The following is a 19,256-nucleotide window of genomic DNA, read 5'->3' as shown; positions in this document are numbered from 1 at the left end:
AGAAGAGGAAGGCCATAGCATATAACAAGGGTGCACTGGGGCAGTAATTCCCATCTCAATCTCAGCCCTTCTGCTAGGAGCTTTTCTATAAATCCAAGAAGTTAGTACTCTGAGGTGAGAGGCATAATAAAATTTTGAGACCAAAAACTACTGACCGTGCAATCCATTTTATCATTTTTATTGTTATCACAAGGAATGCAAATATGCCCTATGATTGCAATATGTAGTGACAGGTACTCTTTTTGGGAACATTTGTGGGTCTATTACTCTAGATCTCTCCTCAGCCCTTAAAGCATCTGACCACACCAAGATCGGTGTGATAAGATGCTTTCCCATTTTCCCAATGGCGCTGTTTATATCCGGCAACACCGAAGTCATAAAATGCTTGTGGCTTCCGGTTTTAAGCCATAGAGATGATTGGAGCTGTTCTGGTCTCTGATCAGCTCTATGGTCAGCTGGTGGAACCACCAGCTACATTCTCGGGTTCCCCGGTGGGACAGGAGAGCCTGAGAAAATCATGGAAGATGGCAGGAGGGGGGATGTTCCTTCCCACTGCTTGTAAAAACATTATAGCGGCTAATTAGCTGCTACGATTGATTTTACATGGAAGCCGACCGCCGACTAAAAACAACAATACCAAGATAATACCTGCAGGCATCATTCTGGTATAACAAAACAAAGACAAATCTCCTGCGCTCCGGTATTTTTTGGAAAAGTGTTTGAAGAAAAGGTGAAACTCAATTGCAACTCAATTAAAAAGTATCTTCCAAAGTCTTGCAGCCCTCCTCTGAATCGTTGGAATTCATAGAACTAAAAGAGACAAAAAGAAAAAAAGGGAGGGCGCACCGACCTAGTGTGATACTGATTGGTGGATTTTATTAAAATAGTAAAAACAAATCATAATACTCACAAAGGGAGTGTTAAAAACAGGCCTTGAGTAACAATGCAGCAAAGAACCAACACCATCGGCATAACACTATATTGTTTCGATCCGTGACCGTGGCTAGGGCTGACGCGTTTCAGGGGAGAACCCCTTTCCTCAGAGCTTAGTGGTCTGCAGTGCTTTGCAGACCACTAAGCTCTGAGGAAAGGGGTTCTCCCCTGAAACGCGTCAGCCCTAGCCACGGTCACGGATCGAAACAATATCGTGTTATGCCGATGGTGTTGGTTCTTTGCTGCATTGTTACTCAAGGCCTGTTTTTAACACTCCCTTTGTGAGTATTATGATTTGTTTTTACTATTTTAATAAAATCCACCAATCAGTATCACACTAGGTTGGTGTGCCCTCCATCATTCTGGTATAGCCACTCAAAGTCCAGCTACATACCAGTATGTGGCTGGTACTTGTTTGGCATATATTGTATTGTTCTTTTTTTTCATGCAGCCTGTGGGTTAAATTAAAACAGAGAACCTAGCAGATTCCTCCATTTATATTGATCAATTGGGGGCATGCCTACCATTAGAATACTGCATCCACCCACTTCTATTGATGGGCATACTGTACATTGACCGTTCTTTTTTTTTCATTCAGCCCACGGGTTGAACGAAAAAAAGGAACCTACTCCATTCACATCAATCGATGTGGATGAAGAATACTCTGCCAAGAAAAGTAAATAAAAATATATGCCAAAGCATAGGGTCTATACACCCCTATGTCCACCCCTGCCCCTATGCTTCGGCATATATGCTCTTTTATAACTGTGGTGGTGAAATCACCTTCTACAGCACTGGAGTCACAGATTTATGTATCGTGAGAGCAAACCCTGTTGCTGTCAAAATAAATCCATGCTGCAGCTGAATGGCATACCTGCAGAGCAAACAATGGTAACAATAAATCACAGTAGCAATAAAACATTAACTCAATAAAACAACTTTTTTTTATTGCTATCTGTGCAAAAAAGAGTAAAAAATATATGCTGAAGCATGGAGCAATTTACCCCTAATGTCCACCCCTGCCCCTATGCTTTGGTATATATGCCCTTTTTTTTAAATTGTGGTGGTGAAATCACCTCCTACAGTGCTGGAGTTATGGATTCATGTTTTGTGAGAGAAAACCATGTTGCTGTCAAAATAAATAAATCAGTGATGCAGCTAAATGGCATACCTGCAAAGCAAACTATGGTTAACAATAAAACACAGTAACAGTACAGTATAAAAGTAGACTGACATACATGCAAAGCAAACACGATAAAACACAGTAACAATAAAACATTACAGTTAAAGGGGTTGTAAAGGTAAAACAAAAATATCCCTAAATAGCTTCCTTTACCTTGGTGCAGTCCTCCTTCACTTATCTCATCCTTCGATTTTGCTTTTAAATGTCCTTATTTCTTCTGAGAAATCCTCACTTCCTGTTCTTCTGTCTGTAACTACACACAGTAATGCAAGGCTTTTTCCCTGGTGTGGAGAAAGCCTCTTGAGGGGGCGAGCAGGAGTGGCAGGACACCCACTAACACACAGTTTGTTTCTCTATCTGCAAAGTAGAGAGTGTCCTGACTTGCCTGCTCACCCCCTCCCCCCTCAAGAGGCTTTCTCCACACCAGGGAGAAAGCCTTGCATTACTGTGTGTAGTTACAGACAGAAGAACAGGAAGTGAGGATTTCTCAGAAGGATGAGGTAAGTGAAGGAGGACTGCACTAAGGAAAGGAAGCTATTTAGGGAAAACATTTTTTACCTTTACAACCCCTTTAAGCATACAATACAGTAAAACAGAGCAGAACAACAGAGAAATAAAAATAAAACAACAACTATTTTTGCCTTTTTTATTATATATATATATATATATATATATATATATATATATATATATATATATATATATATATATATATATGTATACATTGTTTTTGTAACTGTAAAGATTCCAGGTTCGGGTCTCCCAAAATGTGATGGCCATCTCATCTTTCGAGACTCTGTTTGAAAGTGTCCCCTAGGACTGTTCCATGCTGTACCCTATACTAATGCTCTATGATGAAACTCCACTAAGCATTAGGGGGCTACTGCACACAGAAGGCTTTATTATCTTAAAGAGGAGTTCCACCCAAAAATGGAACTTCCTCTTAACCCACTCCTCACCCCGTTACATGCCACATTTGGCATGTAATTTTTTTTGGGGGGGGGGAGTGGGGGCTTCAGGAGAAGGGGACTGTCCCACTTCCTCCTTGCGCCGAGGGGCTGTAAAGGCGATTAGCTTAATCGCCTTTTCACAGCCCCTCCCTGTAGGCGAGTGCATGTCCAATCTGATGGCGCCGCGCCGCTCGCGCATGCGCACTGCCGCTCGCGCATGCGCACTGCCGCTCGCGCATGCGCAGTGGGTGCCCGGCCGTGAAGCCAAAAGCTGTCACGGCTGGGTGCCCACAGTGACAATGAAGACGCCGGCCGGGGAGGGGGGGAGAGGAGCGGAGCTACGGCCGGCGCGTCGCTGGAACGCCGGAGCAGGTAAGTGTATGTTTATTAAAAGCCAGCAGCTACACTTTTTGTAGCTGCTGGCTTTTAATAAACATAAATTTTGGCTGGAACTCCCCTTTAATGCAGAGAATGTTTAAAAAAACATTCTGCCTTTACAACCACTTTAATTTCTTCTGTAACTCAAGTGCCTTTTTGTTATTACAAAAAGTAAAATCAATAAATATATTGAACACGAAAATGGTTGTTTTTGTTGGAATTTTGTAATTGTATATTTATCATTCCAGACTATTATGGATACTGCTTGTACTTCTGTATACAACCTTATTGGGATTTATTTTTCGAAGCAGAGCACCTAATCATCCTAAAGAAGCAGATTAAAACCAAGCAATTCATTGACGGAGCAGATGGCTATTGATGCTACTGTATTTTCTCATCTGCTATACACTAAGAGCCGGTTCATACTGGGGCGGCACGACTTCGGGGGCGACTCGGCCAGGCGACCTGAAGACGACTTCTAAGGCGACTTGCAAAATGACTTCTGTATAGAAGTCAATGCAAATCGCCCCGAGTCGCCCCCGAAGTCGTACAAGAAGCTTTTTCTAAGTCGGAGCGACTTGCGTCGCTCCTATTAGAACGGTTCTATTGACTACAATGGGACACGACTTGTCAGGCGGCTGTGTCACCTGACGAGTCGCCCCAGTGTGAACCGGGTCTTATATATCAATATATGTTGTTATTGATACAGAAGGTGTTCTAATGTCTATTTATTGGGTTCTTCCATAGGCCCTTAATGGAATGTGGTATACATGTGGTATGATCATTTTAGCTACTGGAGCAGATCATTACTCAGTTTTTTAAATGTTCTTTGTATGAATAAAAACTGATATATGTTGTTTTTTTTTCTATTTCTTTGTGTTTTGTGGTATATTTTTTGATTTGTTGATGTTAATATCCTAGTCTACCTAATTTCCTGTTATTGATTTTGTTTTCATTACATTTCTACAGTAAAGGCGATCAACACAGAAATCAAAGTAGAATGAAAGATCCCCTAACATCCATATTAATAAAAAAAAAGGAAAACTGTATATGAAGAGCCAGCTCAGGTTGCATAGTAACACCTAAAGTAAATGTCTGATACAGAGGTAGATTTTATATATCACCTTTCCACATTTTCTGCAGTCTTTTCTACTTGCCTGGGGGAAAACACAGATAATTTTACTGCTAGATTCTCAGTTATGCCTTTACTTGCAGTACAAATTTCACAGAGCTAACGTGTGGAAATACCTTGTTCCTTGGATTCCAGGTGAGCTATATACAATGGTATATACTTTTTTAAAAGCTTCAATAAAATAGTTTTTTTACCCTATGCATAAGAGTTTAATAATTCTATGGCTACAATTGGGAAAAAGTTTGTAGCATCTGCTGAGTTTGTAGTATATAGAAAATCTACAGCAATTATTTAATCGTCTAATTCTATTTTTACAGATGTGCTTGTATTGTAGATGGGTTATTGACAGTAGTTTAATGAAATACCAATGCCTAGTATACACATTTAATTGTTAGATGGGTGCTAAACATTACTGCATGCTTACAAAATGTTTCTACTAATATGATCAGATCTCTGTTTGACTGTCATTTTTAAGACAATTCATGCCACATTATCTAAATACACTCTTGTTTTATATATATAAATAATATATATATATATATATATATATATATATATATATATATATATATATATATATATATATATATATATATATATATATACACCATTATAATATAACAATATAATTGGTTTGACAACAGGTGTCCTTTTAAAAAGCACTATTGTATTAAATGCTGCAAGATTATTATTATTTCCTGTGGATCTGCAGGTTATCATTTAATTTGAACCTATGAATGGCATAAGCTGTTCACTTTACAGGCATGCAGCATTTTTTTAATGTAAAAAACAGTATTATGATGTCAATGTTTTCTCTATGTTATAATATATTACATCTCTTTATATTGCTAGAGTAGCTTGTTTCCCAGAGATCCTGTAAAAGGTGGCATACAGTTGGGAGAATTCAATAAAGCTGCTGTGCCACTTTTCCGGTGTTAATCCCTCTCATTAATCTATTATACAAATTAATGAAGCATATGCAACACTTTTGGTTCTGACAGCGACCTGTGCACCAAATTCCGGTAGTTCTAAAATGCGTCACTTTTACATTGAGGCGCAATAAATGCCTCAATTTCAAAATAAAGTACAGACTTACAAAAGTGGATCAAACTAGGACCAACAAATTTGAGTGCAAGTTCTAGATAGGTACATGAATTTTACGTACGCTGCAGCACGTTTAGAATGACACCGTTGCAAAATCTGCCTGCGCCAGTCATTATGAATTTCTTTGTAAGATGTGGCAATTGTATCAGATTAAACTTTATTAAACAGTTAGACCCCTTTCACACTGAGGCCATTTTCATGTGTTTTAGTGCTAGAAATAGCACCTGTAAAGCCGCGTACACACAATCAGTCCATCCGATGAGAACGGTCCGAAGGACCATTGTCATCGGTTAACCGACTAAGCTCACTGATGGTCTGATGTGCCTACACACCATAGGTTAAATAACCGATCGTGTCAGAACGCGGTGACGTAAAACACAACGACGTGCTGAAAAAAACGAAGTTCAATTCTTCCAAGCATGCATCGACTTGATTCTGAGCATGCGCAGGTTTTTAACCGATGCTTTTGCTCACTAACAATCAGTTTTGACCTATCGGTTAGGCATCCATCGTTTAAATTTTAAAGAAAGTTCAAATTTTTTTGACCGAAGGTTAACTGACCGATGGGGCCCACACACAATCGGTTTGGACTGATGAAAAGGTCCTTCAGTCCGTTTTTATCGGTTTTGACCGATCGTGTGTACGTGGCTTAAAGAGCTTGAAAACTGCCTCCCATGACGCCCGAATGTGAAAGTCTGAGTTCTTTCATACCAAGTGAGCTTGTGGGACATTAGAAAAGGTCCTGCAAGCAGCATCTGTGGGTTGGTTTGGGAGCTCTGCATACAGTGCTCCCAAAATGCCCCTGCCCATTGCAATGAATGGGCAGCGCTTCCGAAGCTCCAGAAAAGCGTTTTGGAAGCGATGGAACATGGGCGATTTTAACCCCTTCTTCGCCCACTAGCGGCGGTTAAAAGAGCGCCGCTTTAGTGCAAATGCAGTGTGAAAGAGGTCTTAACTATTTTTAAAATGTGACTGTCTTTGTAATATAAGGTGAAGCAATAACATGCGCTCACACTGGTAAAAAAAAAAGAAAAATACAAAAATTCTTCTTGCTAAAGTTGCCATATTGTTATGACCATATCACACATGCAATCTTATAACAGCATTTTGTACCAAGGGTAGAATTGCTCTTTTTTTTAACATTTCTGTTCAACAGAAAAATTATACAGCAGTCTATCAAAGGTCTGTGTCACAATGATTCCAAGTTCACCTGTATTTGATATTGCTGTATTTTCTTTAAATTTTTCTTTTGACATGCTGTTTAAACAAGAATAAAAAAATCAAACCATCGCGTGCATGTGCCAGTATTTTTATAGCTGGAAGGCCACAACTGCATAAGCACCCAACATGCTAAAACAACTAATATGCCCTTTACCACAGGTTAGATGCTACAAGGAGGCCCCTAAAAATGCCCCCTCCCTCCTTTTTTATCAGTCAGCAGCACTTAATGTCATGTGAAATCCTTTGCACTGTAATCAGACAAGAATGTAAGGCTATACCTATCCCTTAGGATATTATTGTTTATTTTCCATTTCTTTCAGGCTCGCAGCATGACTTGTACACTCCATGCACACTGAAGCTGATAAACTGTAGTTTATTGGCATTTTGGCTTTTTTTTTTAAAGCCCATAAACTGAACTCTATGTTAGCCTATGTGCCCATGCACACCTGGGCATTTTTTAGTGTTAATGAGCTTTGGAGTTTATTGGCTTTTTTTCTGAAAGCCCGAAATTTGCGTTCAAAGTGTCGTTTTTCGGCTGAAAAAAAAACCGCAAAACCCAGAAAAACGCTCAAAAATTATCAAAAATGTTTAAAAAACGCCGGGGCCAGAATTTTTTGCGTTTTTTATCCATTAAAAAAATTAAAAAAAAGTCAAAAAATAAAAATAAAATAAAAGCTACACTGAAACTGTTTAAAACTATTGCAAAAACGCAAACATTTGTTTTGAAAGGCTCCCTGAAAAGCTACTGGTGTTTTTTTATAGCTTTTTTTAGCTTCAGTGTGCATGGAGCCGTACTCTGTGAACAGACAGCAGTTTTGACCCAGCAAGCGTGGCAGTCCCTTTAGTGGTACATAGAAAAACACCAATGGTATCATAATTATACTTTTAAAAGCAGACATTGACAGAGCCTGCTCTACTCTATGGGCGGCAGGGAGTAAAAGGACTTCACTATCCATTTACACCTGACTGCCCTCTAATCCGATCCACCTAGACGGAGCTGGGCGGATCCTCTTTTTTTTATTTTGGCGACCTGATCAGATGGTGTAAATGGACACAAGTCCATTTAAACCCACCTGTGAATTAGGGTGAATGGACCATCAGATCAGGTCCACTTGAAATACTGATAGGTGGACCTGATCAAACCCTTTGTGTGAAAGAGGCCTTATAGCTGGGAAATTTTTTAATGGGGACATTCATTCTGATAAATCTGGTGATAACCAGGAATTCCCTAACTTCAGAGGGATTTCCTCATGCTTCCTGTTGTGGCTATGATACAGGAAGCAAGAGGAAATATTTCTAATGGGATACAGAGGGCAAAAAAAAAAACTGACAGTCAAAATGAGACAAAAAAGGTTTACTTTTAATTCTACGTTAAGCTTATGATGAAACTAAAACACAGAAAATGTCAGCAAAACATTCTGTTCCATAATATAATATTGCCTTGAAAGCCATTTACTCAAAAATGTTTTACCATGGTGTGGAAACTATTTGTAAAACAGTTAATCACAGCATTTTTTTCTTCTTCCATAGCAATCCATAAGGCCCCTTTTACATTGAGGCGTTTTTCATGCGGTACAGCGCTAAAAATAGCGCTGCTATACCGAATGAAAAAAACCTGCCCTGTAGTGTTCAATGTGAAAGCCCGAAGGCTTTCACACTGAAGCGGTGCGCTAGCAGGAGCGCTCCAAAAGTCCTGCTAGCCGCATCTTTACTGCGGTATAGGAGCGGTGTGTTCACCGCTCCTATACCGCGCCTTCCCATTGAAATCAATGGGAAAGCGCGGTAATACCGCCCGCAACGCGGGCGGTATTAACCCTTTTTCGGACGCTAGCGGGGGTTAAAACCTCACCGCTAGCGCCCGAATATCGCGGTAAATACGATGCGCTACAAATAGCGCGGCTATACCGTCACCGCGGCTCCACGCCTCAATGTGAAAGAGGTCTAAGCCCAATGTACCTTACTTTTTTTTTACATGATTGCTTTAGTATGGAAGAGCTCCACTCTCCTGATGAGATGGTTGTGCTGCCAGGGAGCAGCAGGTGAATGGGCAGGCTAAAAATGTATATTTGTCTTCACTGTACAGGCTGACACCTGGAAAAGACAGTCGCTGCAGGAGCAGTGTGTGAATACTCTCTTGTTGGCTGGAGATACTATGGGCCAGATTCACGTAGGTGAGCGGCGGCGTAATGTATCGTAGATACGTTACACCGCCGCATGTTTTCATCGCAAGTGCCTGATTCACAAAGCACTTGCGATGAAAACTACGCTGGCAGCCTCCGGCGCAAGGCAGGCCAATTCAAATGGGCGTGTGCACGGTGACGCGCATAGCGTACTTCCGTATTCCCGGACGTGTTACGCAAACAACGTTAAATTTAAAATTTCGACGCGGGAACGACGGCCATACTTTAGACAACAATACGATTGCAGACTAAAGTTAGGGCACAAAACGACGACTAACTTTGCGACGGGAAACTAGACTAGCAGTGACGTAGCGAACGCGAAAATCCGTCGTGGATCGCCGTAACTCCTAATTTGCATACCCGACGCTGGTTTACGACGCGAACTCCCCCCAGCGGTGGCCGCGGTACTGCATCCTAAGATCCGACAGTGTAAAACAATTACACATGTCGGATCTTATGGATATCTATGCGTAACTGATTCTATGAATCAGTCACATAGATAGAAACAGAGATACGACGGCGTATCAGGAGATACGCCGTTGTATGCCTTTTGTGAATCTGGCCCTATGTTCTAATAAGCTGAGAGCCGGATTAGGCTCTCTTATGAGGAATGAGATGCCAATGGTCTTTGAAACACTATGTAAATAGCTCAAACCTGACCTTTGATAGTGCTGAAACTACATGTGATTATACAGTAGTGTATTTAGGTTTACTGCTGCCCTAGGCCTGACTAAACTTGCGCACCCCCTAATTTAAATATGACCCACCCCTTCCTGTCAAGGTCCCACCCCTTTCTGTCTAAGACACTCCCTGAAATTTTTGAGTGGGGACACTAGTTCTGAGGGCCTGTGGGAGGGGGGGGGGCAATGGATTCCCTTGATTTGCATAGATTTTCTCTCACTTCCTGTTTGGCTATGTGGCAGGAAGTGAAGGGAAATCTCTGCAATGGGACAGGGATGGTAAAAAATAAACTGATAGGGGCTATAACACTCCCTCACTCTATCCAAAATGAAAAAAAAAGTGTTGCCTATAGTTCTACTTTAAGCACAAATTTCTGGTAATTTTATGGAGAGGACTAAGATATAACCACGCCAATGGTGCAGCAGAAAACATAGCACAGTGAGGAAGGTCTGTGTTCCAGAAAGATAGGACAGTCAAAATTAGAAGCATCTTGCGTTACACTGAGGCCTTGTATTCACAAGCAGACATGTCCGATGAAACCGGTCCGTGGACCGTTTTCATCGGACATGTCTGCCCGGGGACTGACCGGGGACTTCTGTTCGATGGCTGTACACACCATCGAACAGAGGTCTGCGCATAAACAATACGCGGGGCGTGTCCGGGGTGTCGCCGCGTCGATGACGCGGTGTCGCCGCGACAATGACGCGGCGACGTGGGCGGCCTGCCTTTAAAATGCTTCCACGCATGCGTCAAAGTCATTCGACGCATGCGAGGGATGGCGGGCGGCCGGACATGTACGGTAGGTCTGTACAGACGACCGTACATGTCGGGGGGACAGGTTTCCAGCGGACTGTTTTAAAGCAAGTCCAGGAAACAGTTGTCCGCTGGAAACCTGTCCGATCCGCCAGAAAATGGTCCGCTCGGGCCTACACACGGCCAAACATGTCTGCTGAAACTGGTCTGCGGACCAGTTTCTGCAGACATGTTTGGTCATGAGTACGGGGCCTAACAGTGTAGCACAAGCCGGTGGGGACTCTTTCCGTGCTGCCCCCTTGCAAAGTGCTGCCCTAGGCCTGGGCCTTGTTGGCCTTTGCCAGGATACAGCGTTGTTATTATATCAATTAACTACTGGATGATAAGGATGGGCCTGTGTCTGGAAATGGCTTAGTATGCACTTAAGGTACTAGCCTACCCTCCTGCATGTGTCATGTCAGAGAGGGCCTTTAGCACAGCAGCGAGATTTGTACATGAAAAGCTGACTTTTTTTAACCTGGAATGAGGCTGGTGTCTTGGATGCACAAAGGTTTTACAATTTTTTTTAAAATGATGCAGTGAAATGCAGCAAAAAAGGCAACTATTTAACAGACTGTCGGCAGCAACTGCCTGGTGCACTCCAATTACCCCAAGCTGAAAATTATCATCTAAATTTTATTTTTCAGCAGCAGGACATTTATAAATGATTGAGAATTGTTTGACATGTATTAGACCCCTTTCACACTGGGGCGTTTTTCAGGCGCTTCTGGGCTAAAAATAGCATCTGTAAAGCACCTGAAAAACGCCTTCCCTGCAGCCCCAGTGTAATGCCCAAGTACACAACGGAATTTACGATGGAAAAAAGTCTGATGGACTTTTTCAATCAGATTTTCCGATCGTGTGTAGCCCCATCTGAGTTTTTTCATTGGAAAATCAGATTCCATCAGAGTTTAGATATACAGTAAAACATGTTCTATATTTTTCCAATGGAATGCCGTCTGAATTCTGATGTGATTTTGCCGGGCAAAAGCCAGATCGGCATAAGAGCCTGAGTGTTTTCACATTGGGGGGGGGGGGGGGGCTGCACTTGCAGGACATTAGAAAAAGTCCTGCAAGCAGTATCTTACAGGCGGTGGAGTGTATACACCGCTCCTCCATCACCCCCACCATTGAAATCAATGGACACCACTGCCAATGCACCTGCAAAGTGCTTTGGCAGAGGCTTTTAACCCTTTATTTGGCTTCTAGTGGGGGTTAACAGTGCCCCGCTTGTGGCCGAAAAGCACCGCTATAACAGCGGTGAAGCACCACTAAAATTAGCGGTGCTTTACTGCTAACGCCCCCCTTCCCCAGTGTGAAAGTAGCCTAAGAGACAAAGGGCACAGGTTGGAGACTTATAACAAGAATTAAGGTACTCTAAAAGAAAACAAGGACAGAGGGCACACCAGCCTTGCCCTTGTTTTCTTTTAGAGTACCTTTGCAACACAGAGATTCAGTGGCTTCGCTAGGGGGTGGCTACTGGGGCTATAGCCCAGAATATGGGGCCCATAGCCCCGAGTCTCTAGTGCATGGGTCGGCAACCCACATTCCTCGGGCCACAGCTGGCCCGCCACCGATAAATGCGGGCACCCGGGCCGTGGACATTTTCCAATGAAGCGGACAGTGGCGAGCTGCCAGTATCACAGGGCTGGATGGGGGCGGGAACTGCTGGAGTTATGTTTTTGCATTAAACAGCAGGTAATTCGTTCCCGGGCAATCCTAGCAACCAATCATCAGCTTGTTAATGTGAAATATTAACTTCAGTAGTTCCTGCCCCCATCCAACCCTGTCATGTCGATCTCTGCTGCTCTGCTTGCTGTACACCTGTGTAAGGTAGGAGAATTCTATCTACACAGTGTGTGTTTGTGAGGTGGGGTGTAGGGGACAGAGGACACTAAAGTGGGAGGTGCAGGGGACAGAGGACACTATCGTGGGGAGTGCAGGGGACAGAGGGCACTACAGTGGGTGGTGCAGGGAACAGAGCACACTACAGTTGGGGGTACAGGGGACAGAGGACACTACAGTGGGGGGTGTAGGGGACAGAGGACACTACAGTGGGGAGTGAAGGAGACAGAGGACACTACAGTGGGGGTACAGGGGACAAAGGGCACTACAGTGAGGGGTGCAGGGGACAGAGGACACTACAGTGGGGTGTGCAGGGGACAGAGAGCACTACAATGGGGGGTGCAGTGCTGGGCACTGGTGAGTCTGCATTCCTGAGCACTGGTGAGGCTGCATTTCTGGGCACTGGTGAGGCTGAGATGTGGGCCCAAGTAAGGCTGCATTATTATGCACTGGTGAGGCTACATTCCTGTCACTGGTGAAGCTGAGATGTGGGCAAAGGTGAGGCTGCATTCCTGATCACAGGTGAGGTTGCATTGCTGTGCACTGGTGAGGCTGCATAGATGGGCACAGCTGAGCACTGCATTCTGGGGACCCTGATGTAAGGGGGGATCTCTGGGGACCCTGGTGTGACGAGGGGGCTCTAGTGACACTCATGTAATGGGCAATCCGCACTCAGAAATGTAACAATATTTTATATATAATATATGCAGTATATATATATATATATATATATATATATATATATATATATATATATATATATATATATATATAGATAGATATATCTATATATAAATACACATACACACACCAGTGCCAGCCCAATTGCACCACATTCTGATGTGAATGAGCACCAAATGAAGAAGAAGATCCTAAGTAAAAAACAAGTCCTCAATTAGCTTTTCTAAGTGTATATTTCTCTGACATACTAACTCTGTTTAACATTTTGCAGTTATAAATCACCAAAAATAAACTCTTATATTATTTTAGATGCATCGAATCCACGTCTTGGTAATCATTCTCTGCTTAGCAGGTAAGCACATGTTATAAAGAAGCTTTGTATTTCATTTTTTAATATACCTTTCCTGGGAGCTGCCATTGATAACTCCCTTCTGAACATGTTGGTTACATAGTTACATAAGACACAAGTGGACCAAGTTTAACCTATGTGTGTGCATATGTGGAATTTTTATTTTATAACCCTGTATATTCTGCTTTCTGAGGAAGACATCTAAAATGTTTTTGAAGTTGTGTACTCTCTCGGCTAAAACCACTTGCTGGGGGGGGGGAAGTTACAAATATCTACAGTACAGAGCCCCTTCCACAATCTAGGGTTAAAAATCCTTTCTTCTTATTTCATATCATGGCCGCATGTCCTCTTCAGGGACCTTGGCAAAAACAATCACTGAAGTCACTTTTAATATACACTATATTATCAAAAGTATTGGGACACCTGCCTTTACATGCAAATGAACTTTAATGGCATCCCAGTCTTAGTCCGTAGGGTTCAACTCTTCTGGGAAGGCTGTCCACAAGGTTTAGAAGTGTGTCTATTGTGGACAGACTTCCCAGAGGAGCTGAAGCTGTTATAGCTGCAAAGGGTGGGCCAACTTAATGTTGAACATAGGAGCTAAGACTGGGATGCCATTAAAGTTCATGTGCGTGTAAATACAGCCGTCTCAATACTTTTGACAATATAGTGTATTTGTATATTAAAATCATAACACCTCTTCTCCAGAGTGAATAACTGTATTCTATGTAAATGGTCTTTATAGCTGAGGTCCTTCCTGTTTTTTCACCTTAAAGCATCCTATGCATTAAGGTGAAAAAACATCCGATAATTACCGGCCGCCCAGTTTACTTACCTGAGCCCTCGAAAGTCCAGCGTTGAGAACGCACTGGATCTCGGCCCGGGCTTCTCTGCTCTTGATTGGATAGATTGATAGCAGCGCAAGCAAATTGGCTCCTGTTACTGTCAATCAAATCCAATGACGCGGTCGCCGTGGGGGGGGGCCCAAGTGCGGGTTTCATGTCTATGGATGCAAATGCTGGACTCAGAAGTGCGCACGCAAGGTTAACTGATGGGGGAGGAAGCAGCCGAGGAGCCCCAGAAGACAAGGATCGGGGTCACTCTGTGCAAAACGAGTTGCACAGCGCAGGTAAGTATGATATGTTTGTTATTAAAAAAAAAATAATCAAACCTTTACAATCACTTTAATAATAATGGCCCAGATTCAAAGAGCAATTGCACCTGCGTAACCATAGTTACGCAGCGCAATTGCTTACTTGCCCCGGCGTAACAACTTCTCCTGATTCAGAGAGCTCGTTACGCCGACTGCAGCCTAAGATATGCGTGGCATAAGGCTCTTATGCCCTCATATCTTAGGCTGCATTCTTACGCAGGCCGCTAGGTGGCGTTCCGGTAGTGGTCAGCGTATAGTATGCAAATTGCATACTAACGCCGATTCACTACCCTACGCGAGCCCTGCGTACGCAGTTTACGTTGTTTGCGTACGTCGTTTTTTTGCGTAAGGCTGCCCCTTCTATAGCAGGGGCAGCCAATGCTAAAGTATACCCGTCGTTCCCGCGTAGCGAAATTTGAAATTTACGTTGTTTGCGTAAGTGAATCGTGAATGGCGCTGGACGCCATTCACGATCACTTTGGAGCAAGTGACGTCCTTGCGACGTCATTTACCGCAATGCACGTCGGGAAAGTTTCCCGACGGAGCATGCGCACTAAGCTCGGCGCGGGAACACGCCTAATTTAAATGATTCCCGCCCCCTACGGGATCATTTAAATTGCGCACGCTTACGCTGGCATTTTGCCGGAGCGCCCACGCAATTTACGGAGCTACTGCTCCGTGAATCGAGGGTAGCGCAGAAAATTTGCGGGGGCGCAGGGCAAAAACGGTGCCCTGCGCCTACGTAAAAAAAGCGCAAATGTTACTGAATCTACCCCAATAATAAGACAGTTGCATAAAACAGCTTGCAATAGAAAAAGTACATCAACGCCTAAACAAATGAATATTAATAAAGTATTCTCAAAAATAGAACCACTGTAGGTTTATCGATCTAGTCAATGGGTCTTTTTTGCTACATAAACAGGCTGGTCCCATATATGTATATAGCAGGTCTAAATCAGCCTAAATTTGTATTTTATCCTTAGATCCAAAATGTGTTTTTTATATGCAATGGGGCAGATCCACGTACATCGACACATTTTTGCGTCGGGCGTAGCGTATCTAAGATACACTACGGCGCCGTACCTTTTTTTTTTTTTTAATCCTCAAAGAATTTGCGCCGTAAGTTACGGCGGCGTAGTGTATGGGGCGTGTTTTATGTAAATACGTTGTGACCCGACGTAAACAAAGTTTTTTTTTAACGGCGCATGCGCCGTCCGTGGGGGTATCTCAGTGCGCATGCTCGAAATTAAACCGGAACAAGCCAATGTTTACAACGGTGACGTCATTCTATGCAAATCCCTATTCGTGAACGACTTACGCAAACGACGTAAAAATTTCAAAATTCTACGCGGGAACGACGGCCATACTTAACAATGAGTACGCCTCATAATAGCAGGGGTAACTATACGCCGGAAAAAGCCGAACGCAAATGACGTAAAAAATTTCGCCAGCCGGACGTTCGTGGATCGCCGTAACTAGCTAATTTGCATACTCGACGCGGAATTCGACGGAAACGCCACCTAGCGGCCGGCGGAAAAATGCACCTAAGATCCGACGGCGTACTAAGACGCACGCCTGTCGGATCGATCCCAGATGCAGTCGTATCTTGTTTTGTAGATACAAAACAAAGATATGAAGCGGGAACTTTAAAATTTCGCAGCGTATCAATAGATACGCCGGCGTAATTCTTTTGTGGATCTGCCCCAATGTTTTTTATGTCTGTGTAGAGACATCAGTACTGGCCCTTCTCTCTAGGTAATAGGACTTTGTTTCCTAACTAAGCAGTCCATCATTTCTTTTCACAATCCATTGTCAAATAACCTAAACATCTCCTAATTAAATTGTTTTGTCCAGTTGATGTCTATGTCTTGGTTTATACTGATCTATTAAAAGTGATGGAGGTATCGTGATAATTCCCCAGTTTATATTGAATGAAAGTGAAAGACTGCCTGCTACACTTTCCCTCAGTATGTGGTTATTAAAAACAAGTGCAGCCAAGTACTGGTTAAAATTTTATCTCAGATCTCCAGGGCTATATTTTACGGTCAAGATGGAACCTGTTTTATGAGACGTCTGCCTGTAGGGTAGGTGACAGAGGAGATAAAAGTATGACTCCAGGAATAATGTTCTTCTTTCCTTTTCAAAATGCTGAATACATATACTCAGTTAAAATTTCACAAAGCATTTTAGTGATTATTGTCTTTGGCATTAATATTAACCACTTGCTTACTGGGCACATATACCCCCTTCCTGCCCAGGTGAAATTTCAGCTTTCAGCACTGTCACGCTTTGAATGACAATTGCGCGGTCGTGCGACATGGGTCCCCAACAAAATTGACGTCCTTTTTTTCCCACAAATAGAGCTTTCTTTTGGTGGTATTTGATCATCTCTGCGGTTTTTATTTTTTGCGCTATAAACAAAAATAGAACGACAATTTTGAAAAAAAAAAACTGAATATTTTTAACTTTTTGCTATAATAAATATCCATTTAAAAAAAAAATTCTCAGTTTAGGCCGATATGTATTCTTCTACATATTTTTGGTAAAACAAAATAGCAATAAGCGTATAGCGATTGGTTTGCTCAAACGTTATAGCGCCTACAAAATAGGGGATATAATTATTACATTTTTTTTTCTTTTTTACTAGTAATGGCGGTGATCTGCGATTTTTGTCAGAACTGCGATATTACGGCGTACACATCGGACACTTTTGACACATTTTTGGGACCATTCACATTTATACAGCGAACAGTGCTATTAATATGCACTGATTACTGTATAAATGTGACTGGCAGGGAAGGGGTTAACACTAGGGGCTGATCAAGGGGTTAAGTGTGTGCCCTGCTAGGTGATTCTTACTGTGGGGGGAGGGGACTGACTGGGGGAGGTGACCGATGGTTGTCCCTATGTACAAGGGACACACCATCGGTCTCCTCCCCCTGACAGGATGTGGATCTCTGTGTTTACGTTCCTGGCTCTGTGACTGCCGATCACGGGTGGCCGGCGGATATCGCGGCCGCCAGGCACGCGCATCAGCACCTGAGAGACGCGGCGGGCACGCGTACGCCCCCCAGCGGCGGGAGGCCGTATATTGACAGCTCCCAGCATTTTAGAGGGAAGTGGTTAATGTCTATATTGTTATACCAAATATGAAAATATGTGCATTATCTTGAAGTTTTTTTTTTTTAATACGTTACATTTTCTTCTTTTAATTACTGTACATACATTTTTATTTTATTTGTTCATATATCTTATGTGATGATTTTGTTGTGTTTCAAACGTTGCTCGTTGCTGACGTGTACAATGGCTTATAATTCGAATGCCTCGTACACACGGCCGGACTTTTGCCCGTACAAAAGTCTGCCGTGAGTCCGTCGGAAATCCGACAGAAAGAAAGAGAAGAAGTTCTCTATCTATGTTCCGTCGGACTTCCGACACAAAAAGTCCGATGGACTCCGATGCTACACACGGCAGGACTTTCAGAGAAAAAAAGCCTGCTGTGTGTACGAGGCAATTGGAAATACAAATTAAACTGATTCCCTATCTCTACAAATATATATACATATATACAGGGTATAATGCATTAAAGCACAATCCAACTTTTAAATTGTAGCCTCTAAAATCCAATTCAAAAACGAAAGCTTCCTCATTATTTAAGAAGTATGCAAAACTTTGAATCTACTTACTACAATGTTTATCAAAGTTAAACACGAATAACATGACTTTGAAATGTATAGGAAACAGTTAGATACTTCTAACTAAAGCAAGAATGTCTGCTATTCAGGGCATCCCTTACTATAAACCAGATGCTAAAGGTGGTTTAACAAAGAGCCAGTGGGCTGCATTCTTTGTGTGTCCATTGCTTCAACTTCTCTGTTTGATCCTACTGATTGTTATAACTGGTGATAAAATGCTGTTAAAATGATTTTTACTGCATTTATATTCTATTTCTATAAAGATGCTTGCTAGCATGTCATCCATAATCTTGACACCATATCCTGTATACAAATTCCCCTGAAGAAGACATTAGGTAAAGTTAAATTATAGTAGCTTGTGAATTTCTACAAAAGCTTTTGTAACATAAATAATAAATAAAAAAAAAATGCTGAAAACAGTATCTCTGAATGTATAAGTTTGGTAGCCAAGTCCAATAATTTTTAGCCAGAAGAGCTGTAGCCTATATAAATTAAATAAATGGAATAATAAACACAACGTTTTATTTGCTTTTGTTTTATGTAGTATTTTATTTTTTGTTGCACCTTTTTACACTGCTGCAGGATAGTAATATGTCTGCTTTGAATCTAGCAAGCAATGCTAGGCTGCTTTTAACACTTGAGGGCAAGACTAACCTTTTAACCCAGTGGTCAGTTCAAACCTTGCATCTACTTGTGCTGAAATGTCTGAGAATTGGTAGTCAAATGCATTCCTACATACAAATAATAATTTAGGTTACCCAGTAAAAATACATTAGTCGTATAAACAGAACATATTTGTAATCGAAAAGTTGTGTCCTTTATTTGGAAATATACTATATTCAATTCAGGCTTTTCTTCACCCTATTTCCTCATCTATGTTTTTTTATTTTATTTTTTATTTACAATGATGTAAACTATTATCAACACTTTAGCATGGAAAAAAAGAGAAAGTCTTACCTCCCATAAGTTGGTTGCTATA

At 42.1% G+C, this 19,256-nt stretch overlaps 1 protein-coding gene across 2 annotated transcripts in view; it reads left to right on the top strand.

Annotated features, from left to right (window-relative positions):
- Positions 1-4,630: 4,630 nt before the first annotated feature.
- Positions 4,631-19,256, top strand: part of LOC120931786 (laminin subunit beta-4-like) — a 180,550-nt gene continuing 165,924 nt past the window's right edge. Inside the window, exons 1-2 of one of the 2 annotated variants that reach the window (XM_040343551.1) lie at positions 4,631-4,711; positions 13,390-13,432. In XM_040343551.1, the coding sequence (XP_040199485.1) occupies positions 13,390-13,432 (43 nt within the window). In that variant the 5' untranslated portion in view covers positions 4,631-4,711. The remainder of the gene's footprint in view (positions 4,712-13,389; positions 13,433-19,256) is intronic. The other variant, XM_040343552.1, reaches the window with a different exon arrangement.

The sequence above is a fragment of the Rana temporaria genome, chromosome 3 (assembly GCF_905171775.1).
Source record: "Rana temporaria chromosome 3, aRanTem1.1, whole genome shotgun sequence".
NCBI classification, from domain to species: domain Eukaryota; kingdom Metazoa; phylum Chordata; class Amphibia; order Anura; family Ranidae; genus Rana; species Rana temporaria.
Note: the sequence above shows the minus strand (reverse complement) of the source record. Positions and strands in the feature narration are given on the sequence as shown.